The sequence below is a fragment of the Suncus etruscus genome, chromosome 5 (genome assembly GCF_024139225.1).
Source record: "Suncus etruscus isolate mSunEtr1 chromosome 5, mSunEtr1.pri.cur, whole genome shotgun sequence".
NCBI lineage: Eukaryota > Metazoa > Chordata > Mammalia > Eulipotyphla > Soricidae > Suncus > Suncus etruscus.
This window is the reverse complement of record NC_064852.1, coordinates 27,158,074-27,182,379: the sequence shown is the minus strand read 5'-3', so window position 1 is coordinate 27,182,379 and position 24,306 is coordinate 27,158,074. Positions and strand designations below refer to the sequence as shown.

The 24,306-nt window shown below is 40.9% G+C and overlaps 1 protein-coding gene across 1 annotated transcript in view; it reads right to left on the bottom strand.

Annotated features, from left to right (window-relative positions):
* LIPC (lipase C, hepatic type) overlaps window positions 1–23,426 on the bottom strand; it is a 150,630-nt gene extending 127,204 nt beyond the window's left edge. The window contains exon 1 of the mRNA XM_049773664.1: window positions 23,280–23,426. Coding sequence (XP_049629621.1) covers window positions 23,280–23,364 — 85 coding nt within the window. The 5' untranslated portion in view covers window positions 23,365–23,426. The remainder of the gene's footprint in view (window positions 1–23,279) is intronic.
* Between the last annotated feature and the right edge of the window lie 880 nt (window positions 23,427–24,306).

The window sequence follows — 24,306 nt, the reverse complement described above, 5'->3', positions numbered from 1 at the left end:
TAGGCTAAAGGTTTTTCCTTACTATTTCCCCAACTTTTGCTGCACCTATTAAAAAAAATACCACCCTTTTGTCTTATTTATTTATTTTTTTCTTTTTTATCTCTTAAATAGGGGCTCCTGCATTTTTCATTGTACCTAGGAACACAGATTATGTTGTTTAACCTCATATTTTGCATTTTTCTATAAAATTAAGCAGAAAGGAAAAAGAATGGATGGGGGCCAGGGGCCAAGTGGTCTCAGGTGCATTGGTGGAGAAAAAAGGACAGAACTAAATGTCCAAGCCAAAATCAACAACAATAAAATTAAGAGACCTAAACTTTAACAATCTAAACTTAAATGGACCTATTATACTGCCAACCCTGGGGGCAAAGGGTGGTGTTATAGGTTGCACTCAGGGATCATTGGTGGAGGGAGGTCACCACTGATGATGGAAATGGTCCTGATTCACTGTATGTCTGAAAATCAACAATAAAGGACTTTGTAGATCATAATAGTTTCAATAAAATAAAATTAAAAAATAGCACAGATGATGGTTATAGTAGATGTATTTAAAAAAAAGAAGTTATCAATTGAAAATAGGAAATAATATTATCCTTCTAAAAGTTATAGGTTTTCCTTTCAAATAGTAATCATTAATATGTTTATTAATTGCATAATTGTAACTGTTTTATAAAAATAATTTTAGAACTAAACAAATAATTCTATTTCTCAGAGCTATCTACATTTAATGCTTTTTATGCTGGCAGTGTACAAATTATATAATCTGTTTTTTGGGTTGGTGGATGTCTGGATACGGGGTGATCCCAATCCCAGTGGTACTTTGCTAGTAGGCTCAGACAAATTCCATGATAACATAGCTCCAGTTCTTATGTGCTGGTGGGCACTCAATGGTGCTCAGGTTGCCCTGTGGCACTGGGGATCGAGCAGGATATCACATATACAAAACAAGCACCTTTGAGCCTGAAACTATTTCCCCAACGTTGATTCTTCTTTTTTTGGGTTCAGCCTTAGGGTATATATCTATATTGATAAAAAGGTCTTGAATGTGATATAAGTGTATATAAGGTTCATTCTCTGACAAAGATAAATAAGTGGGGACCAAAGTGGTAGTAAAACAGGTAAAGCAGTCACCTTGCATGCAGCTGAACTGGGTTTGATAACGGGTCCTCCATATGGTTTTCTGAGACCATCAGGAATGAATCCTTAGCAAATATTCAGGAGTAAGCCCTGAGCACTGCCAAGTGTGGCCTAAAAACCAAACCAAATAAAAGATAAATAGGTAGATATAAATACTGATAAATAGGTGGCTAGAGAGTTGGATAGATAGAAAGCATAAAGGTAGATAGTAAATAAATAGTAGATATAGTATAGTTGATGGATAGCATATACATAGTAAGTAGATAGGTGATACATAGGTAGAAAGGTATGTTGGTGGTAGTAGATAGAATGGTAGATAGGCAGACAGCTAACAATCTGGCCCTACTTAATTATTCACTGCTTCCCAGGCAGTTCTCTACTCTACTTCAGACAGTTCAGACTGCTTGAACGTGTTCTAGCTGCCTCATCTACTCTTGATAGGGACCTGCCTGAAGCATAGCCATACTCCTTTACTTTTAATCCTACCTACCATATGTCAGTGCCCTTTATTTTCCATGAAGCTTCTCCTAACTCTCCTAATGGGATCTCTCACCTGGGCTCTGGATCCTGCCTTTATTTAATAATGTTTCTTGTTCTGCACTGTTAGAAATCTCCATATAGCTACTCCCCTGATGGGAGTGATGACAGTATTAAAACCCTACTCCCTAGAAAGCAATGCACATTCATCTATCGAGGCATAATGCATGAGTTTACTGTATATTTCAGTGGGACTGAGATGAGTATGACACAATGTACAAGTAAATAAATTTTTTTTTCCTTTTCAATTACACTCTACAGAGCTCATTGATTCTCATAAGATAGTCTCAATTGATTGTTTTGGACTCTATCCCTAGACAAACAGTGCTTGAAAATGAAAAGCAAGTAGAGAGATATGATTATATGTTGGTTTATATATTCATGAATATTAACAAGTAAGACAAAAAATGAAGCAATGAATATATTGGAACTTTGACCATTCAACAATGACATGAGCTTCTTTATTGCTATAAGATATAATGTTTGTAACACTAGGAGAGTATTCCTCATGCTTGGTTTCAATTTACAATTGGTAGTACAGACACAATATAGTCTGAATCTATATCTTTGTTTTTAACTTTGACTCCATAGTTTTCTTCAGTTTAACTCAGTAGCTAGAAAGTCTGCCAAATCTAATCTACCACTTGTTTTTGTAAATAAAGTGTTAATGAAACATGGCGATTTATTCATTCATGTCTCTGTTTTCTATAATTGCATTTATATTACCTGTGCAGATGCAACAGAAATTTTACAGTATGAAGGGGAAAAGATTTACTACCTAGATCTGATAAGAAAAACGTTTGCTGATTCTTGCTTTATATAGTCAACAAAACAATAAATCAATCACTAATTAATTGATAAATTATACTGATTTATTTGCATGCTTATGTAAAACACACTTGTGATATTTGCCAGTGTCCATGTGTAAATTCAATCATTATGGCTGCTATTAAACCATCAGTGTGATGTCACTGAAGGAGAGTTGGAAAAAAGAACTCTTGAACACGTTATATAGTATTTACACAAGAGGCTAAATAAAGCAGTAACAACACAGAGATCATAGAGGACAGAGATAGGTAGGTAGGTAGGTAGATAGATAGATAGATAGATAGATAGAGAGAGAAGATGGAGGGAATTAAGACACTTGTGACTAAAATCTAACTACAATTATGTTTGTAATCATGGTGCTTAAAGATTTTATAGAATAAAAAAAAAGACACTTGCCTTACATATGACTGAGCCCTCTTAATCCCTGTTACTACATCTCCACTGTCAGAGATAACCCTGAGAACAGAGCCAGAATTAAGTCCTGAGCACCACTGGATATGGCCACCCCCAACGACAATAGAAAAAGGCAGTCAAAAAAAAAAAAAAAAAGAAAAGAAAAGAAAAAGAAAAAAGAAAGAAAAAGAAAAAGGCAGTCAAAGGAGATACCTAGAGAAGATATAAATATTTAACACTCTTGTTTTCAACATAATTTCCTATTTAATTTAAAAATCATTAATGTGCTTACTAATCAGCTTTCACAATGCATGAAAAATAGGCAATTGGTTTTGTCTATAAAAGGGAATCATGTCTCCAGCCCAGCCATCTTACTCCCAGAGACCCTGAAGAAAGGTCTTGCCCTCTGTGCTCTCCTAAGTCTTCAGTTCGACCTGAATAAAGAGGCTCATAGTGCAGTCCAGAGGGTTAGCATGCACAGGAACCTCCTCTCTCTTCTGTTAGAGAATTCCTAAAGGCACCATCCAGAAGATGGTGTCATGACCTCCATGGTCTGGTCTGAATGTCCCCCAGGGCTAGAGTGTAGGGCCTGGTCAGAGAGCTCTGGATACCAGCACAACTTCCTTTTTCAGGAGTGCCCAGTTCTATTCCCCTGGCTCCTACCTCTGAGGAGAGGTCAACACAAGATTCCCTGAAGACAAAAGGCTGGAAGGACTGGGGTCAGTACCTCTTGAGTCACTTGGTTCATCTAAGGACACACCATTCCCCCCAATACCTAGCCCCCAGCTACCCTCACCATCAGCTGCTCTTGGGTTTTGGACAGGAGACAAGTGGTGAGTTATGCTTGCCATCTGCCTTAAGACTATGATTTTAGGGTACTTGCTTAATCCCTCTGAGCCAAATCCCTTGTTGTGAGATTTGCTGATATTGTGTGTGAATAGCAAGTGAAGAGAGCTAACAGCAGCACCTCTAGGAAACACTGAGAGCTGAGAAATTCAGGGTCCCTCAGTGAGGTCATGTCCCATAAGCACAAGACTTATAGTTCTCGTCATCCAACCCTCCTGGGGCCATGTTGGGAAATCAGAAGATGCCCGTAACAAGCAGCTAGTAACTCATTGCTCCTAAGAGGGGTGATGGAGACATACTAAGACATCTGGCTCTTCTGGTGATGGGGCATGGTGTGTGAGCTTGGGGAGAGTGTTTCACAAATACTGATAAGGGCTAAAGGGACTTGAGAGTAGGGAATCATTCATCTCAGTTCTCTTGTGCCCTTAGAGAATCATCAATTTCTGGGTGCTTAAAGGAAGGCAGAGAGGGAGAGATAGGTCCTGCAGCACAGACAGAGGGGCTCCAATGGTGTAGGGTGATTCACTGGGCCTTCAGAGACCACCCACCAGGACTTTCATGTACAAACAAGCTTGACTGAGTTCAGACTGCCAACAAGCTGTTAAGAAGTATCTCCAAAATAACAACACTGAGAACTATCATAACCATGTGAATGAATGAGGGAACTGGAAAGCCTGTCTAGAGTACAGGTGGGGGTAGGGTGGGATGGAGGAAGATTTGGGACATTGGTGGTGGGAATGTTGCCCTGGTGAAGGGGGGTGTTCTTTACATGACTGAAATCTAATCACAATCATGTTTGTAATCAAGATGTTTAAATAAAGATATTATAAAAAAAGAAGAAGTATCTCCAGGTAGGGGAACCTATCCCAGAATCTGGTCTATCTCTCACCCTAGCCCACGGAGCCATGAGGCAAAGAGGAGTGAGCTAACTCCCCAGCTAACTCTGAAGGAGAAAGGAGTCCAGTCGAGTCAGAGGTGATAAGATGCTCTTGATTGAAATAAAGATGACTAGAATGGACTTCAAGAGCACATTTCTGTTTGCCTAAGACAAACTTTAGCAATAATTTTATGACCCTTTGACTCAAAGTAGGTAAAGTATATCTTATTAGTATTTTATTTGTTTACTTATTTTATTTATTTACTTTTATTACTATTAAAATAATCAGATCCAGAGTGATAGTACAGTGAATAGGGTACTTCCTTTGCATGCAATTGACCTGTATGTTCTCCCATATGTTCTCCTTAGCTTTCTGAGTGTAATTCCTGAGCACAGACCCAGGAATAACTGCTAATCATTGCTGGGTGTAAGCCCCGAACAAAACACAAAGAGCAAACCTAGCAAGAATAAAACTTGACCATTTAAAAAAAATCTAATGGAACTGGTAGGACTAAGTGGGATGGATAGGTTAGAAAATAGATGCAGTAAGGAATGGAAATCTATAATTTGCTATGTGGGTTGCAACCAAAGATAGGAGAAGCGAAGTGCAGAGCCACAAGTAAGGCCTGAGTACATTGGATTTGACCTCCAAACAAACCCACCCCTCAAAGAAGAAGAGGGAGTAATTCTAGCATGGTTCTAGGTGGTGGGAGTGTGGATGAGGAAGGAAAGATGATTTTTAAACTATAGTAGAGAGGATTCCATCACTGAAGTCTGTCTTTACCCTTGAGGGTATGCTGCCTTAAGGATATGATTTGGAAACCAGTGCTGATGTTGTTTGTTTTAACTTGGTTTTCCTTGGGAGGAGTAGCACTTAAATTTTGCTGTGGTGCCTCCTATGTTTTTGTTGGAAATGCGTCACCTTGGCATAGTCAAATCTACCCAGAATTTCCCCCACCACATGGGGAGGGAGTTCAGCTGCTACAACATACAATTTTTGAGCATAGAGCCAGGAGTAACTCCTGAATGCCACTGGGTGTGCCCCCGAAACAAAAACGAAAAGAAAAGACCAAAGGAGAGAAATGAAGGGAGGAATGAAAAGAGGTAGAAAACAAGGTAAAGGGTAAGGAACTTGACCACATAAGTGATATAGAGATATATGATATTTATCTAAACCACAGAGACATTGATACTGAAGCATGAGACCCAAACTATAATAGTCAATTTTGAAAAATTGCTCTGAATTACTTTTCACCAGAGAAATGAAAACCAAAACAATATCATCTCACATCAATGACACAGGCACACATCAAAAAGACCAAAAGCAATCAGTGTTTGTGTAGATGTGGGGAGAAAGACATCCTCATTCATGGTGAAAATGTCAACTGAACCAACCTTCTAGAAAACAATATGGACATCTGTCAAAAAAAAACAAAAAAGCAACTAAGAATTGAACTTCTATATGAGCCAGAAATTCTACTTCTAGGCATCTACCCCAAGGATTCAAAAACTCCATGTGTTGGGGCTGGAGAGATAGCATGGAGGTAAGGCATTTGCCTTGCGTGCAGAAGGTCGGTGGTTTGAATCCCGGCATCCCATATGGTCCCCTGAGCCTGCCAGGAGCGATTTCTGAGCATAGAACAGGAGTAACCCCTGAGCGCTGCCAGGTGTGACCCAAAAACCAAAAACTCCATGTAGCTGGAGCTAGAGGATATCATGCTGAATGAAATTAGTCAGCAGGAAAAGACAGACACAGAAATATCTCTCTTATATGTGAAATATAAATAAACAAAATAGGAGAATAATAAATACCAAAAAAAAAAAAATAAAAGGCAATAGAAACTAAGAACTTGTCTTTAGTAGGAAACTTTCCAAAGGGGGAACAGTGGGTGGATGAGGGATTCTAGGACTATGGTGGAGGGAAGCAGAAACCTGGGTGGAGGGTGTGGTGCTGAAATAGTTCATGTATAAAATCCTACTAATAACAGTTCATAAAGCACAGTGTGCAAAATAAAGCTAACTAATTAAAAATGCGCCTTTTTAGTAGGCAGACTGTGAGAGGATGTAAAGAATAGTTGACACTGGTGGGATTGGTGTTAGAGCATAACTGAGAATCTAGTGTGGAAACAAATATAAATCATGGGGCCTAAATTTAAAAATTACTAATAAATAAGAAATGCCAATTTGGGGGCTCTCCCCTAGCCTCCTGAGGGAAGTGAACGAGTCAGAAATATATGCTGTGACAAACCCTCCTAAATGCATAAGCTCAAGCTTGAGAACCACTGTCAAAACTACTAACTGCAGTGAATCTGCTCCTACCTCAGTTTCCACATCTTGCACAGCAATATAAGAGACAAGAAACATTCAGGAAGGGACCATCCTCACTTGTTTCTCACATGAGCTCCTTACTGGTTTAACCTCTAGCCCGATTGTATTTTTGTCATCTCTCCATATTGTGATAGTGTACTGAACATTGGTTTCTCTGGTACTGATCCTCAGATACATTGGAACCGGAAAGGGCAAGGGGCAGGTGGGACTAATATCACAGCTCAACCAGAAGGAGGTGGAATAAAACTGTCTCCACGGGGAGAAGCAATGAGCTTCCCCTCAAAGCTGGGATTACGATGTCACATTTATCTGTCAAAGTTAAGAGAAATAAGTGAGGATACTTTCAAATAATGGCCGACATGTGTTGATATTAACAGTGACTGATAAATCTCACTTTTGGAGGAAGAGAGTGGAGGTGGTGGTATTTTTATTTCATGCTGTGTAGTAAAGAGAAGAGACTTGCATTGGCAACTGGCACGCTGAGGTGAGGCGCCTCCTTAGAAACTATGGCCTCAGGGCATGGTGCTAAGGACTCAGCGTGCCAACCCTGAATAGTGCCTAGAAGTACTGAGTTCTGTGCTTGCCTTTAACTGGGCTCTAGGGTCAGCTGGCCCTTCACCTTCATGGGCAGCATCACTTAGGTGTGGAAGCAGTCCAGAGAGGTCTGTGTCCTCTGGGGGAGATGATGGAAATGTCATAATCCGCATCTCTCACTGTGCCCTTGGATGAAGACATGCCTCTTCTCCTTTCCATTATTGTTCTGGGAAACCTGGATGACATACTTTGCATTGTTCCATGCGTGCCTGCTAAACATGGGACTGTGGGCCATTTACCCAAGTTCTGCCAGCTCTACTTCCTTATCTTTAACCTGGCGACAGTGACTGCACATCCCTTGTGAGATGCCAGGGAGATGGATTGAAATGTTTTAGGAAGACCCTGGCATGTAAGTGAGTAGGCAATTGCTCACCCTGCCTGCCCTGCCCTATGCTGAATTAGGACCCCACACTCTAGATAACTTGGTTCCTTTTCACACAGCCACCACAAGGGCCTGAGATTGCGTCTTTCTGCCTTTGAACTCCCCTCACAACCAATTCCTCCCAACTCTGTTTAGGATAGGGCAGGTGCTCACTCAGTATGGGTGACTCAGGAGTACAAGTAGGACAATTGTGGGATGAACCCCAGAAATGCTCTGTGTGGACTGATGTCAGCTGGTAGATCTTAAGTAAGGGCCTAACAAAGAGGCTTTCATTGGAGTGAGGGAGAAACTGGAGGAGAAATTAGAAACTCCTAACTCCCAGCCAGCAGGGGCCAGAATTCTGGGCACAATTCACGACAGAAGCTTGGCTGGTGTGGGCTCCCTTCCATCCTGCACAGCAGGAAAAGCTCATAGCAAGGCAGTCCTGGAGCATGCTGGGTTCTAACACTCTCTTGCCTGCTGCTCTACCTCCTTCTCAGTGCTGTGGCGTGACTCTGCCTGCCCTTGGCCCTGGGTCTGAATAGGTAGAGAAATGTGAGTGAAGGGTATTATGGGAAATTTGTCTTGGTGTCATGGTGACCACAGATCAAATATTACTGCCCTCCTTGGCTAGTTTGGACAAGAGGTAGCCTGGGTGAGTCCCTGATTTCTCACCTCTATATATCTGCAGTCTTTATAAAAGGGGATAGGTCATTGGAGCAAACCAACTTATGTAAAGTACCTGACATACCAATTAAGCAGAGCCACAACTAGACTGGAATTGAGAAACTGAGGTCTCTTCAGCTTCATATTCTCCAGTTCCCTGTGCTTCTGGGACGGATTCCCATCCTCCACTGCAGGTTCTCCTTTGTTAGTTCAGGGAGCAAATGAGGAGCTAGTTGACCTGCTTTCGAACTCTACTTCTCAAGTGTGGTTTTGGTCCAGCTGCCCTGGCCTGACCTGAATGCTTGTGAGAAATGAGAGATTTTGGAGCCGATCCCAGATGTAGTGAAACAAAACATTCAAGTCCCTTTCCTCCACGGGTGATCCCAGCCACATTAAAGGGTAAGAAGTTGCTTTGAAAAGCAGCCTCTGGCTGCAGGCAAAGCTTACAAACTCCTGGAAAAGCAGTGAGTGGTATGGGGGAATTTATAGGCAAGAAAACAAAACAAATAGGCTGTGGGCCTCCCCTGCTCACTATCACTGGTCTGGAAGTAGTTTCCTGGTTCCATGGAAACCCAAGGGCTTAGAATTGCTTCTATAGGAGCCTTAATGGGAACAGCCAGTTTCTGCCTGGCCTTGTGTTTGTTTTCCAGAATAACTTGTACTCTGGAGACCATTTATTTCTTTCTTTCAAATACATCACCCTGTCACAGGTGTAGAACACTGTGTCTACCAGAGCTCCCAGTCACTTTTAAGTCCCCAAACTTTCAGAGGCAGGATAAGGGACATTTGCTATCACCTCCAGATGGGGTAAGACTTTGCCAGGAGCAAGAGCTTAAAACTTACTTCTTTAGAAAAGTACAAAGTTTGGTTTGTGTACCTGTTTTATATAGAAGAGGTGCATAATATTTTCTTAGACGAAAGAGGATTCTCAGGAAGATAGTACAGCATGTAGCGTGCTTGCCTTGTATGTGACCAACCCAGGTTCAATATGTTGCATCACATACGGTCCCTTGAGCACTGCCAGAAGTAATTCCTGAGCCTTACCAGGAGTGGCCCAAAAATACGAGGCCAGAGATAGCATGGAGGTAAGGCATTTGCTTTGCACGCAGAAGGACGGTGGTTCGATTCCCGGCATCCCATGCCTGCCCGGAAGGATTTCTGAGCATAGAGCCAGGAGTAACGCCTGAGCGCTGCTGGGTGTGACCCAAAAAAACAACAACAATAAAAATAAAATAAAATTAATGGAGGGACAATGGTCAAGAGTGGAAAAGTGTAAGAACTTATTTTAGCTCTTGGTAAGGAGATGTAGACAATATTCATGTTATGGCTACTTTAGGTCAGTCTTAGAAGTGCCAGTGCTCATGAACTGCTCCTACTGGCCAGTAGATTGTTAAAAAACAATGAGGGAAGTGCAGTGGATCTGAGATTATGGGAGAGGGGGAAGTTTTAATTATAGGAGAAGAGATATTATATGAATGTGAGCACATACACCAACTCTCTCTCTCTCTCCACCCCATAGAGACAGCTAGAGAGATGATTTTGCACACACAGAGAGAAATATTTATATTTATAGCTATTGCTTATCTTTAGGGAAAGATTAAGCAGTTTTACACCATGTAACTAAAATATGCATAGGGAGAAAAATAGGAGCTGGAAGAGATAGCTCAAAGGGCGGGGATGCATGCTTGACGTTCCTGGTTTGATTCCTGGCATCACATACTTTCCTATTCAAACTCCTCATACACTACTGTGTGTAGCTTTATTGTTTCCCACTCATCACTGGACTCAAGAATTAAAAAGGTTTCAACCCTCATAGGCTGAGTGAGCCACGTGTGGTCTTTATGGGCCCTTGAGCACTGACAGGTAGGCACCCAAGAACTAAAAAGGTTTCAACCCTCATAATCAGGCTGAGTATAGCCATGTGTGATCTATGGGCCCTTGAGCACTGACAGATAGGCTTCCAGTCCATAAATATAGAACAAATAGAGAGAAAGCAAACATATCATAATGCTAATACCAAATCTGGAGGAATACAGTCATTCTTCATGCTACCTTTTTATTCATGCTTTATTCTTTTCTTTCCCTGCCCTCTCTTGCAATATTTAGGACTGTGTACTTTTCATTGTGAGGTGGGCATATACACCAAGATCATACACTTCTTGGGATGCTGGGAGATCTCAAGGGCAGAATGGCTCATGTGTGGCATGGTTCCAGGGATTGAGACTGCAAGAACCATATCATGGAGTCATAGCCCTGAAGCTTTAGTGTTTTCTATGCTTGAACACTTTCGTAATAAAAAGTGGGAGAATGTGGTGAGTCATCCACACTGACTATAATACTGTTTACCAAAACTGCTTACCAAAGTTGGTCTGGGGACACCATGCAAAAAACTACTTCCATCTAAGTGATTCCATTTTATCTTCAAAACAGTTCATGTGGTTTTTAGTCACCTCACTCACTCATACAACAGAGGCCTGCAGAGCTGATGATCAACTGCGGTCACCTGGGGGATGTGTTGGAGATCTAGAGTTTTAGAGTTTATATCTAGAGTTCATATCTAGAGTTCATATTCCCCACCCACGTTTTCTTCCAGAATTTGGAATTGTTTTCTTTCAGGATAGGGACAGAGAACAGACTTAGAAGGGTGCACGAATTGCTGGCATGTTGGCCTGCCTGGGTGACATGATAGGAAGCAGGGCTCCAAGGTGATGGCTGTTAACCTGGAGTCTGATGATCACAGTCAGGGTGGGCAGGGACTTGGAAATGACCTAGGAAAATCAGGAGCAGAGTAAGGGGAATTGGGGAGAGCTAAACACATGTCTGTAAGGAGTGTTGGTCCCTCCAGTATAGCTCCAGAGGGTGAGTTTTAACACATTCTTTCAAGAGAAGCCAGAGAAATGGCTCCTTGTTGTTCTCCTGCCAGTTATGGTCTGTGCTGCCAACAGATCTTAATTGTGAGGCTCAAAGGAGCCTAGCCTCATTCCCTTGTGTTGGCTCCTTCACAGGGTCCAGGATGAAGTTTACAGCATTGCCATGGCCAAGGCCCATGTGAACCAGGTGCAGAAGCTATGGATTTTATATCTTACTAACTTCAGGCTTATCTTGAAGCCTCTTCTACTGATTCCAAGCAACCTCCAGATATTGTTGAGGCTACAATGGAGCCATGAAAACTTATAGGGCTTCTTCCCCTTGAACCTGTTTCTGCTTCCCCTTGATCCTGGTCCAGAACTTGGTTGGAGGAGGGATCTTGAAAGTGATGAATGTTAAGGACTAAAGTGAGTCCTCCCCTTCTCACCACCAAATTCCTTTGTTGAAATGTCCTAATCTTTAGCATGCTGGAATGTGACTGGTCTTTGAGACAGAATCTTGGAAGAGGTAATTAAATGAAAGGAAGTTTAATAAGCCTAAGAACCAAGTAATCCATCTCCTTATGAGAAGAAATCAGGACATAGCCAGCCCCAGAAGGAAAAGTTGTCTTCAGGCCAAGAGCAAAACTCACAGGACACTGGAGAGGAGTCAACCTACAGACCTGTGAGAAAGGACTTTGTAGTTTGTTTTTTTGGGAAAGAGCCAGGGATGAGGGCACTATTTCTGCTACAAATGATAACATTAGTCATACTGATAGATACAACCACCAGCTCTTATGTTCATTTCATTAATTTGTTTGGGGATTAGCACACCTGATAGTGCTCAAGGGATAGTTTTAACTCATTCTTCTGGAGGCCAATGAACTAGGGATTGAAGTGGGGCTCCTCACATATATAGCAGGTGCTGTGGCCAGTTGAATTCTCTCTCTAGTTCCAGAGAAATACAGTCTGAGTCTTTATCTGGAGTCCCGCTGGGGCAAATTTATTCCTCAGATGAATACAGTCTAGGGGGAATGCAGCCTGAGGCCAGGAACTGAGCTGGGGTATGACTCAACCCGTGGACACATCTATACCTCAGTTTTATCCTCTGTAGATGGGATTTCAGCATCTTGAGTCATCAGGGTGTTTTCTGGGTGGGGGTGGACTGGTTGGGCCCCAAATCTCCCCCTATCTTTAGCTCTTCTCAAGCAGAGAGGATCTTCATGGGACCCAAAGCTTGTAGACAAATTGAGGTTAATTAATACTTTATTAACATTAGTAATTGTATTAATTATTAATAATTATTAATTATTAATAATTATTAATATTAATACTTAATATTGATCCCAGAGTTTTGGATCTGACACTCAGGGTCTCTCCTTCTTTGAACCTGAGCTACCTGAATTTGTGTCCTGTCCTTGTTTCCAAGCTTGACTTGGGGAAGAGCCTGGATAGAGACTCAGGACCAGGGACTAGGATTTCTAAGATACAGTTTCCTCTTAGGTCACTAAGAAGTGGTTACCCTTTACAAGTGGGCAAAGTGAATGTAAACTTGGCATTAGAAGTGGCCAGGTGTGGAGAGGCTCAAATATATCTAGCCCCAAGCTACTCCCAATTTCTACACTGACATTCACAATGGGCACTTCTGATGCCCAGAAACACAGAACTCACAGAAACAATCAGCATAAAGGGATCCAGGGCCCTCTTTGGAAGTTTCTCCTGCCCCTTTACCATTCAAGGAAGTCTGCATTTGTGTTGAATTGACCAAGATGGCCAAGTTTCCCAAGAGCACCTTGGAGAGCTTTGGAGCAGGTCTGGCCAGGGCTGACCCACACAGGCCACTCTCCTGTATCACCTTGCTGCAATGCCCCCATCTGTGATAGAGCAATAGCCACATCTGTCCAATCAGGCGGTTGCAGGGAGTAAAAGGAGTGAAATGCTGAAAAGTGACTCTTGTGTCTTCTTGGTTCTATTCCACTTTAGCAATGTTGAGAGTCTCTCCCAAAAGGACTGAATGTGCATTTCCATTACATGATTATCTGGCCACATGCCAAAGAGCATTTAGAGAGTAATGGTCCAACGGTCACTGATTACTGGGCTATTCTTGCCAAGTTATATTTTAGTTCACATGGTATTTGGTAATCTTAATTTTTTGAGGACTCAGAGTCTCCCTACGGTTTTTAGGGGAAGAGTTTGAAATGTAATGAAGACTCAGGATGTCAGTGCAGGAAGGGACCTGGCCTGCTACACGGGAAGCTGGCAAAGAGGAAGCAGGCAAAAGGGAGGTAGCGATCAAAGGGTCAAGTGCCAGCATGAAGGTATTGAGAAACTTCAAAAACATGACCCGAGACTCTTGGTGTGAGAGGAAATGAAAACAGGACACCACAGCACGTACTAGTCCTTTGGCAGGCCGGTCACAATGTTCCCAGAGGAACACAGAAAAGCCTATAGAATATAAATAATATCTGTACTTGCAAAAGGATAGAGTGAGGGTGGAGATGGTATGAAATCATAAATGTGACCCGGCATTCCTTTCCTCCGATGGACGGGGAGAGATGACTGCTCAATACTAATCAATGGCTCTCTGAAAGATTTTCTGTCAGACTGACATTCATTAGAGGGGACAGTTGTGAGTTTACAGTCGATCATTGAATTGCTCCTACCACCAACTCTTTGTCTCACTCCAGTCCACACTGTCCCTGGCTTCCAGGTGCTTCATGTAAGCTGTCTCTGTGGGTTTTCCTGGAACGTGTTTCTCTTGCTGAAGTAAACCAAATACCCCAACTTTCATTAAATTTCATGAAGTGTCTTCCTAGACATCTTTGGTTGGTTAAGTTTCTTTGTGGAGATGTTGGGATAGTGTAAGAAATCAATGATATCATAAAGGTGAGGATGAGTTTTAAACTCAGAATTGCTATTGGACTATAATTTTTTTTTTTTGAGAGGAGTACATGCAGTGGTGCTTATTTCTTATTTCTTGCTCCATAGTCAGGTAGCACTCTAAGTGTGTCTTAGGTGATACATACGCCAGGGATCAAATCCAGGAGGGTTGTAAGCAACTATAACTATTTATGCTATAACTATTTCTCGGGCCCCATAATAGGGTAACTTTTACATAGATGATTCTTACTCAAACGTCTATGAATTAGGAGTTCCTGAATTCCTAGCTCAGGCTCACTTGTGTGACCCTCTATTAACTCCTACCTACCTCAAACTTGTTGGGAACCTCGATTAGGCAGAAAATTTCAAATAGGTGAGCAGATGGCAGGCTTTAAACAGTTTGAGGGTGCAGTTAGGTAGGAAGGCAGAGATGGTAGCTTCTGAGTGCGCGTGCGCACACACACATATTTTCTCTCTCTTCTCTCTTCTCTCTCTCTCTCTCTCTCTCTCTCTCTCTCTCTCTCTCTCTCTCTCTCTCTCTCCTGGGCCACATTAACTTGTTTCAATAATTTCAAATTTTACTCTTCTGTTTGAGGGGTGAGGCCACACCTCGAGGATCACTTCTGGCTTAGTGCCTGGGGGTTGCTCTCGGCAGTGATGGGGGCCCCGTGGTGCCAAAGATGGAACCCTGGCTTCCTGCATGCAAATCATGTACACTGGCTTTTTAAGCCATTTTTCTTGCCCTGCACTCACTGTCCTTTATAAGAATCTAAAACCAGGTCTGATTTTCTATATTTGTTTTTCCTTTATGAATTAATTCAGATATCACTTCTGATACAAAGGCTTCTGGGCAAACCCTTTTGAATCAGGAACTTGTGATGCATGAGACCTAACTGTGCTTTATAACATGGCATAGAGAGCATTGCTTTTTCAATATGTGATCTAGGCATGCACAAAAATGCACATGTGCATGTTCGCACACACACATACTATCTGCTGCATAAGGCCAGAGACTTGTCAGATAGAAAACTCCTTGATGAATGGAAGTTTGTTTTTTTACTTTGGATCCTTGAGGATACATGCTTGCTCTCCTGGTATACTACAGTTCGTTGTTGCTCTTGCTGGGCTTCAGTATAAAGTATTATGTTTTCACTATTTTGGTTTCTCCTGAGAAAAAGAAGCTGAAACATTTATCACTGGAAGGTTTTTTGCAATTACTGAAAGGTCAGTCCTAGGCAAGTGAAAATCACAGAAATTCCCAGCTTCCATGAAAAGAATTTTCTTGATCCGATTTACTGGCCTGCTAAGAAGTGATTTAGCACGTATGATTAATTAGTTATTGCCACCAGTGTTTTCCATCATTTACAAATAATTCTCAGTTTGGGGTTTTTCATTTCAAGAACCACATTTTTTAGTATTATATTTTATTTTGAAGGAGTAAATTCACCCTAATACATTGGTATTTTCTGGTTTTAGGCATTTGGCTAATCCTGAGGTCCGCTTATCTCTCCCCTGACAGGAGAACAGAAATGAAGTTAGGTTGTTCTTGAATTTTGTCCTTTTCCTGTGTGAAGTCAAGAGTCCTGGTTTCTAGTGGTTTTTTTTTTTAAATTAAATTTAATTTTATTTATTTTTAGTTGTTCTCGAGATTTAGTCTCCAGACCTCAAGTATTTGGGGAACATTTAGAAATTAAAGTGCCTGTTTGCCCGAGGCCATTGACCGACACATTACATATGAGACGCACAAATATTACTTGAAGAATATTAATTAAAATAAATTTAATAATATGTTTATTTAATAGATTTAATTATATTGAATATAATTTATCTCAATAAGTCTTTGGTATGTCATCTTTCAAGAACCACCTTATTAATTCCTCTGTCATATCATTTTAACATAAATTAATTGGTTAATTTTTAAAATCATTAAAAGTGGGGCTGGAGAGATAGCACAGTGGAAAGGAGTTTGCTTTGCATATAGCCATTCTTGGACAGACGCTAGTTCCAATCCCAGCATCCCATATGGTCCCCCGAGCTTGCCAGAAGCAATTTCTGAGCACAGAGCCAGGAGTAACCCCTGAGCGCAGCCGAGTGTGACCCAAAAACCAAAAAAAAAAATTATTAAAGAAGAGAAACTATCCAATGGAATTTAGAAGAAAACTTTAGATACCAACTCAATGGAAGTATATTTTGTACATTTCTTATATTATTTTCCCTAAACCACAAACATTGCATTTAATGGCAGAAATTGGTCAATTCAGTGTTTTTGTTCTGTTGAATATTGAAACATTAATGAACCCTGCTCAGCATAGTCACCTTTATTTCTTCATAAACACTATTTTTCATGGGCTTACAACACTCCATTGAAGAGTTATAATAGAAAGTATTTCATGGTGCTCTGGAAGACCTCATGAATATGGAGCTACTGAATGTTGAACAGGGCTGGAGCTACAGAATAGAGAATCAGGCTCTTGCCTTGCATGTGGCTGACTCAGGTTCTGTCCCCAATATCCCATATGGTTCCCTGAGCACCACCAGGAATGATCCCTAAACAAAGAACTAGGAATAAGTCCTGAGCACCACAGGGTATGGCTCCAAGACAAACAAAAAGAATGTGGGCTGTTCTCTTGTTCTCTAACTTGTCCTACTCTGAGTCCCCAGGCTCATGGTGAACAAATATGAACTATAAGTATTTTCTAAAACCATGTCCTAAATGAAGATCAAAAGGCACTGAATTTTTCAGTATCCAGAAACTTTCATACCTTAAGTCCTTTCTGTGGTCCAGGGGTGTGCATATCCTTATGGCTGTGTCTGAGAACTGCATTTTTTCTTAGAAAACAAACATGACTGACACATTGAATCCCACAGGGCAGAAGCCACAGTATCGTTTGTCCCTAATCCTAAATTGGATACTGAGTGTGAGCCCCTTTCCAGCTGTCCCTACACCTTGCAGCACCAGCGAGGTACTTCCCATTATTCTGGCTTTCACATTGAAGCTCACATCTGCCCTTTGACTTCCAGTCTGCTTGATAGGGTGAAGATTTTGCCTGCTCCTGGCCAGTACCTTTCCCTAGTGGCTTGGATCTTGCTCTGAAATTACTGACACTCTTCTTGAAAGCAGTGGACAGCCCTCTTCTGTCTGATCATTGCTTTGCTAACTTGCCTTGACCTAATTAAGGCCAAGGACAACCAGAATATCAAGAGTCAAGGGAAATCCAAGTCACTTAGGAATTCACATTTCCTTGGGGAAGATAATTGGAACTTCATAGCCCTGTCAGTGGATTAGGCCTAAAAATCCTGGCAAGCATCTGGATGAATCCAGCCTCTCCTCCTTAATTCCTTGTACCCTTGCAATGAGGACCCAGCATGCTTTGCAGCAATGTGGCTGCTGAGAGAATGGGGTTTTGGGATCATGGTACTGAGCAGTGGCCTTTGGATGACTTGCTGAGTCATAGGTTTACTTTCACTTTATAGTTCTCATTCCTCAATCATCAGTGGCTCTCAGCCAGCTCCTCTGAGAAATGAACTCTTTACCTGGGCTCAAATAGAGGCTGTGTGTGTGTGTGTGTGTGTGTGTGTGTGTGTGTGTGTGTGTATTCCTGCGGTAGAGGGTTGATTCTAGCTGTCTTCAGTTCCGAATCAGGCTGAGTTCCATTTTTGGATGCTCCTCAAATATCAATTTATTATTAATTTTATAATAATAATTCTCAGCATTGATACTTTCTGAAGTTGTGGAAGGCATGTCAGGAATTGGTAGGCCTTTCTGGAGGAAGAATTCTGGACCTGACTGAGCCCACCATGGGAATTGGAGGTGGTATCTCTGAAGGGACAGGATAAAGTTTCCCATTTGCTCCCTTGGGACCACCAAGTCATGCCAAATAATTGCAACCAATCAAGATATTTTGATTTTAATTCAGATACTTTTCTCCTTATTTAAGTACTAAATACTTAAATAAAAACAACAACAACAAAACAAAATAGATTCACAACCTTAGAACTCTTATAGATCTTTAAATATACTTCTGAGCCCTAGAATGTGTGCATTATGCTGTTTTTTTAAATTAATGTGATCCATTATATAGGTAATTTTTCTCTCCTCTACTTCATTGCACCCAAAATTTCCTTTATTGAATTTCATGTGATAAGACTACTTGTTCTTGAATGCATGTGAGGTGACAGTTCCCTCTGATAAGTTTTCTAATGTTATAACAACATCTGTCCACACTCAAAATGCAATTTGTGTGTGGTCCTAGTGGCTTGCCAATTCCCCAGAATCCAGGACCCTTAGAGGTTAAAATCCTGAGTGTTAAACCAAATATCTTGGCGCCAGCAACACTGTACATTATTTCCACATTCCATCATTATCACACCTGCAAATTCACAGAGCTTTTTTAGAAGTAGTAATTTAAAACACTGCTTATTTAGAGACAGACTTAGGAAGGACCTATCACCCCATTCTCAGTCATCCTGCTAGGAATTGGGGTTGACTCCAGACTCGAGTGGGTGGGATCTAGTGTTCCTATCAACACTTATCAACACTTTGTTTTGTATTTTGCTTATTCATCTGCCCAGAATTTTGGATTTGGAAGGTACGGGGCTTCAAAGTCTTGTATCCTGTTCTGGTTTTGCCTCTAGTCAAGGTGCCAAGGAAGACTCCTTCACCTTTTTTTTTTTTTTTTTTTTTTTTTTTTGGTTTTTGGGCCACACCCTGCGGTGCTCAGGGGTTACTCCTGGCTGTCTGCTCAGAAATAGCTCCTGGCAGGCACAGGGGACCATATGGGACACCGGGATTCGAACCAACCACCTTTGGTCCTGGATCGGCTGCTTGCAAGGCAAACGCCGCTGTACTATCTCTCCGGACCCAGACTCCTTCACCTTAACCCACTTTCCCTGCATAATAGCCTGTCTGAATGCCGACTCCTCCTAGGCCCATGTAGGATCCAGATTTGGAAGAATTTTTTCCTGCTTTTCTACCTGTTTCTTTTCTCTGTCCAGTTGTGTTTCTGGAACAAAGGATTATAGATAATGACAGGAATTTACTTCCTACAATTCAGGGCTGGAAGCTGAGCTGAGGGTAGTTCTAGTGAGTATCTGCTTTCCATAAAAGATGCTGGAGAGTATCATTTATTGATTTATTTATTAAATGTTTTCACTGATGGAGGTTCTCTGATTTACAGTAACAGTTAGCAACTGTTAATGTTAGTTTTCCATGCACAGAATTCCAACACCATCTGCATCATCAGTGTACCCACCTTCCACCCCAAGAACCCCAACATCCCTCTTTCAACCCATCTACCTCTACACACACCAACTCAGCTGTGTGTATTAGTTTTCTTGTTGACTCTTTGTTGTCACCTTGCTAAGTGTATTTAAGTTCATGTTGTAAGGGAGATCATTCTGTATATATATATCTCTGGGTTCCATTTATTTATTTTTGGTTTTTGGGTCACACCCAGCAGTACTCAGGGGTTACTCCTGGCTCTATGCTCAGAAATTGCTCCTGGCAGGTTAGGGGAACCATATGGGATGCCAGGATTTGAACCACCATCCTCCTGCATGCAAGACAAATGCCCTACCTCCATGCTAACTCCCCTGCCCCCGTCTGGCTTCCTTTTAAAAGGCACTAACTCCACTAATGAAGGTTCTTTTTTAATTTATGACAGAACTACCTTCCTAAGGGTTCTCCTCTGAACTCTATCCCAATTTGGGGACAATTATACAATTAATTGCACTCTCCTGTGCTCAATCACTTTCCATGTTTCTATGAGAAAAACTCAACCCCATTCCTCTAGATCCCATCTACTATTAGATACTATGAACCAGGCTGAATTTCTTTTGGATAATTCTAACAAATGGAACACATCACAACAGGCTGATTATGGAAACATTTAAAAGAATAGAATTGTCTTCTACTGAACCAGATATTGAGGATGTCATAGAATTTCTTTGCAGGCAAAAAGCACTCCCTGACTTGCTGTTTGGGTGGGTGTTTAAAAAGTTATTTACCATGTTATACCTGTTGATAATGTGATGAGTATGCTGTTATTTTCCAAAGATTTGAAAATTAGAAACAAAAATTTTATTGTTAATTTTGAATATGGCAAGTATTAGAAACTGTATTCAAGGAAAGGAGTTCTTTTGGGAGAGGTGAGAGATAGTACAGAGGTTAAGGCATTTATTTGCTGACGACAATTTGATCCTGGCACTGCAGACCCAAACATCAGTGGGAGTACAGAGTCAAGGGTGGTATAAATACTCCTTATCCCCAGTCCCAAAGAGTTAATTTTGGACCTAAATCATCCTTTATGATAGTGTGTGTGTGTGTGTGTGTGTGTGTGTGTGTGTGTGTGTGTGTGTGTGAGTGACATCTGGCAGTGCTTCCCTTTTCTGTTCTGAGGATCTAACTGGGATTGGCTGCAAGCAAAGCAAGCATATTACTCTTGTACTATTTCTCTTACCCCCTGAATCATCTTTAAATAAAGTCATTGGTATTTTTCCTGACCCTGGAAAATTTGAGAAACAATAACTAATGCCACACCTGTTCACAGCAGGTGTGTGGTCACCCATATTAAATGAATAAATAACTGCATGGATCCCAGCTTCTTCTAGGTTTCTAGGCTCTGGTATTAGAGGAAGGGTAGGCTGCTGTTGTCAGGGTTGGTGGACTGAGACCTGCCTCCTGGGTCTGGAGCTGTATCATCATGAGAAGCAGCATTGACATCTTTACATAGATTTTACAGTGGGTCTACACAAAAAAAAGTAAGTCTGGGATCACAGATTTTACAGTGGGTCTACACAAAAAAAAGTGAGTCTGGGATCACAGATTGGAAGAAACTGTAAGAATGGTTCTGATGAGAAGGAACAGAGTAGACCAATTTTGAGAGGAATCATTGTTGGCAAAATCCCAGAAGAAAGATCTACAGCTTTGGTAGGATAGACTGAGCTCTGGGCTATACTTCTTGCTTTCCCCTGAACACCTGGAGACCAGGAAAGTCTTGGTGAAGCTGATGTCTTTAATCACAGGGTGAAGTGGGAGTAGATGAATCAGGAATATGTTTATGCATGAGTGGGACCATTAGAATGTGGCATTAATAATCTTAGAACAATAATAGGGTAGAGCTAGGAGGAAGCAACTTTGAGGAAATTCTTCCTGGTCCCTGACTGGTCAAAACTTGCTAAGGAGTATAGCTGTTCAGCGTTATCACTCTTGCCATACGTGTCTGACAATTCATCATGGTGAGATATTTTGTGCATTGCAAGATGTTTCAGCAGCACCACTAACTTCAAAGCTAAAAATGCCAAAAGCAGTCTTACTGATGGTGACAACCAAAAATGTCTCCAGATGAGGCCAAGAGTATCCACTGGACATCACTGACATGAAAGGCCCGAGAAACCGTTCACTCATCATAACTTCTTCCCTCAACTCTTACACAAACCAGGATCCTTGGAAATTGGCAACTGACCAGCATAAAATTTTATCAGGTAAAAATCTAGATTATTCCCTAGTTGTTTAAAGAAGACCAACAGGTAGCCACAACCTCAGTATCCACTACTTTCAAGTCTTCAAGTTTCCTCCAAAAGGATCCATCCTCTCAAAAACAGAATGGCTAAGGCCGGGTGAAAGAAATCACACAATAGCGTAATAGTGACTAGATAGAATAATTACCACAATCACATGACTGGATAGAACCTTTACCACAACTGCCACCTTTGGATAAATCTTATCAATGTGACACATATGAAAGGCAAAAGAGTTTGTACTATATTTTTCCAGAAAGCATAAAAGCTCCCAAAGCAAAATAGACTATGTTAAGGCTCCAGCACACACAGGTACAGTAATCCCATGATTATGGAAAGTAAAGAATATTCACTAGAACATTTAAGATGCGGGCATTTATGTGTGTATATATTTCAATACAATATATATTTACTTCAATACACATAGAAAAAAGTAATATCTGTGTCAAAGAAGCAGCATAATTTTCATGAATATAGGGACTGAAAATAACCAGCTGTTTTGTCTCCCCAGCACTAAATTATTATGGTCATTTTTGTATATAACTTTATAATATGCTATATGCAAGACAATCAGCACTGTGCATGGCATACAGATGCTCCATGAGAAGTAATGACTAATGTTTAGTAAGCTATACATTGGGCCAGGATGCCAGACCTAACTAAATACAAAGCAAACAACCCCTTTTCTGAAAGGGGGAGAAAAGGCTGTGAAATTTTCAGGTCTATCTCTAGTTAGTAAATTTCTGTTTCTTGGAGGAGATGGTACTTCAATTTGAGTTGTTACCTTAGACTAACCAGTAATCAGAACAAAAGCAAAGTCCCAGTGTCCCAACTGTTCAAATGAGTCAAATTATTCAGATCATTTCATGTCTGTCATTATTCATCCAAATCAGCATTTTGCCAGGAACCCAGAATGTACCTATTGTATTGAACATGGAAATTAAATGGATTTGATCATTCATCTAGTTTAGGACTTTCCAGGCCAAATGGACTGCCAAATTCCTCAGTCTTAATTAAAAGTAGTAGCAAATCTGTGTGATGATCTCTCCTTTAAACCTGGTTGAAAACAAGCTACATATTACTTTCTTCTCAGAGATCCTGGCAACTCGAGAAGATCAGCAAGACAAAGCATTTCATTGAGAGCACACTTCTCGATAACAAATTAGAGGCCAAATGAACTCAGGAAGACAGAAAACATTTTGAGTGTCCTCTACTGAAGAAATCTAGCCTGACTCTGAATTACATCTGAGTCAGTTTAATGCTTGCTTTAAGCACTTTCAGAGAACCTCTATCTCAGTGTTTCCTAACTTGCTGATAGATGACTATATCCCTGGGTCCCTTGATACCACTGTAGAATCACCCAACTTTGAAGCCAATTTTGGCCCATATTAAAAAATAATTGAATTCGTTGTGACCTACATTTAAGAAAGACAATCTGTGCACATCTTTAAAGAAGGCAGCCTCTTACCTGGTCTTGGGCTTTGTCCATAGGTTTTTGACAGGACCCAGAGACACAAAATAAAAAAAACAGAAATGTTCCTAGGGCTTCCCATATCTCCTCTTTGCTCACGCTCTGAGGTCTTCTTGCTAATTGTTGAAACTAGAAAATAAGATTGCTTACTGATACTTCGTTAGGGAAGACTGCCCATTAATGATTAACTTTCCAAATATTTAGTCTTCAGACTAAATTCCTGCTACCCCATCTCCCAAAATAACTATATCTAATGCAAATGAAAAGGAGTTTTAATCCTTCTGAATGATAAAAAGAAAATAGCTCATCATGTAGTCTTACCTTGTTGAGCAAAAGTTAGGGTTCCAAATGATTCAATTTAAAGTGAATGTGTTTGTTTAGAAATGCTAACAAAGGTCAAGGTAGGTGACTGTCCCATGGTTGCCTAAGTCTCTTCTGACTGCCCTGCAAAGGGGATGTAACCTCAGGAAAGGGGCATATCCAACGACAGCTGAAGCTCACAGAGAAAGAGTAAAATTCTGTTTGCAGAGAGTCAGAAGTGTAGTATTTTTGTGGAGTTCAGCGAAATTTCTAGTGTCCATGGTCAAAGTGGCATGGAGTGAGATTTCTGCAGCCAAGAGGGCTAGGAAACTGCTAAGTTCAGTGTAAAAACAAAAGCTGATGAAGGTGCAAAGATGTTCCTGCCTTTTCTGGAGTCCCTGGTGAGAGCTGATTTAAATCAGCACACTCTTTCCTTTAAGTTTATCAGTTCTCAAATGAAGTGAAAGACTGAGGGTTAAAGTCATCCAGAAAAGTCAGTCTAGAGAAGTGTGAATCTTGTAATTTTCTTTGAGTTTATTATTTTATTTTAACATAGAAATTTTATTCAATTCTTCTTCTTCTTCTTCTTCTTCTTCTTCTTCTTCTTCTTCTTCTTCTTCTTCTTCTTCTTCTTCTTCTTCTTCTTCTTCTTCTTCTTCTTCTTCTTTTTCTTCTTCTTCTTCTTCTTCTTCTTCTTCTTCTTCTTCTTCTTCTTCTTCTTCTT